The 1,295-nt window shown below is 62.0% G+C and overlaps 1 protein-coding gene across 1 annotated transcript in view; it reads right to left on the bottom strand.

Annotated features, from left to right (window-relative positions):
* Window positions 1–1,295, bottom strand: part of BCL9L (B-cell CLL/lymphoma 9-like) — a gene marked incomplete at its 5' end in the record, with an annotated part of 7,142 nt that overhangs the window by 3,544 nt on the left and 2,303 nt on the right. The window contains one exon of the mRNA XM_010143410.1: window positions 128–1,295. This exon is cut by the window's right edge and continues 13 nt beyond it. Coding sequence (XP_010141712.1) covers window positions 128–1,295 — 1,168 coding nt within the window. The remainder of the gene's footprint in view (window positions 1–127) is intronic.

Here is a 1,295-nt window from a genome sequence, read left to right as displayed (position 1 = left end):
TTGCTCCAGGAGAAATAGGGGCAGGCACAGGCACGAGCATCTCCCCACCCCTGCGAAAGGGCGCGGGCTGGAGAGAAACACTGTCCACGTGCGCAGCTACACCGAGCACAGCCGACGCCGGGCGTACCCTGATCCAGTCCTCCCATGGGAGTTGACGAGCTCATGCTGAGTGGCTGCTTGCTCTGGGTGACTCCCGGGCTGGGCATGGTGGCTTTGGGAGACTGCACCCAACCCGGGGAAGGAACAGCCATAGAAGGGGACTTCAGGCGGCTTGGTGACCCAGTCGGAGACCGGACGTTCAGCGAGGAGCTCATCACCTGCGGGGACTTCAGGGGCCCAGACTGGTTTGAAGGTGGCATGCTGACCATCTGCGAGGGCGTCTGGGGGGACTTGAGGTTGGCAGAGGGGGAGGTGACCAGTGGCGAGTGCACCTGGCTGAGGGTGGGAGACTTGAGGTGGCCCATACTGGGGGAGTTCATCTGGCTGATGTTGATGGTGAGGTCAGAGGGCCGGCGCCCCAGCCCGCGGGAAGGGGCTGGGTGCATGCTGGCCAGGTTTCCCCCCTGCGCGGGAGCAGAATTGGAGGCCGGAGGCAGAGGGATGTGGCTGAGCCTGGTGGTGCCACCAATGCTCCCAACAGGCATGGGGCCCTGCTCAGGACTGAACATGTCTGAGCCGCTGCCCATCTCCTGGGGCATGCTGGGGTACGGCCCTTGCCCGCTTGGGAAGCCTTGCTGTCCTTGGCTGGGGAACTGGGAAGGAATCATCATTTTCTGGGGTCCCCCCAGCATTGCACTGCCATTGCCGTTCTGAGCCCTCGCCCTGGCCAGCTCCTCAGGGCTCATGCCCTGGTGGGCCATCACATCGGGGCCCCTCATCTTCTGCGACATCATCATCTGCTGCTGTGGGGTCATCTGGACATTGAGGTTCATGTTCATGTTCATGTTGACATTCATGTTCATGTTGAGGTTGCCAGGGCCCATAGGCGTGTCCATGTCCCGAAGGCCCGACTGGCTCATGGGGGGGCTCAGCATCCCCCGAGTGCCTGCAAAATCCATTCCCATGGGGGCACTGCTCAGGCTGTCCCCCGTTATCTGCCCAGCAAACATGGATGGATCCATTTGCCTGTGAGCCTGTATCATCCTCTCCATCTCCATGCCCTGGCTCATGGAACTGCTGGACATGCCCATGGGCCTCTGCATTGCCACTGAGCGCTTCTCCATCAGCTGATGCCGCAGGATCTCCTCCCTGGCACGTGGATTCATGAACCGTTCGGGGTCCCCTTGCCCTGATGG

This window comes from Buceros rhinoceros, unplaced genomic scaffold, assembly GCF_000710305.1.
Source record: "Buceros rhinoceros silvestris isolate BGI_N320 unplaced genomic scaffold, ASM71030v1 scaffold20599, whole genome shotgun sequence".
NCBI classification, from domain to species: domain Eukaryota; kingdom Metazoa; phylum Chordata; class Aves; order Bucerotiformes; family Bucerotidae; genus Buceros; species Buceros rhinoceros.
The sequence above is the reverse complement of the archived record's forward strand: the minus strand, read 5'-3'. Positions and strand labels throughout refer to the sequence as shown.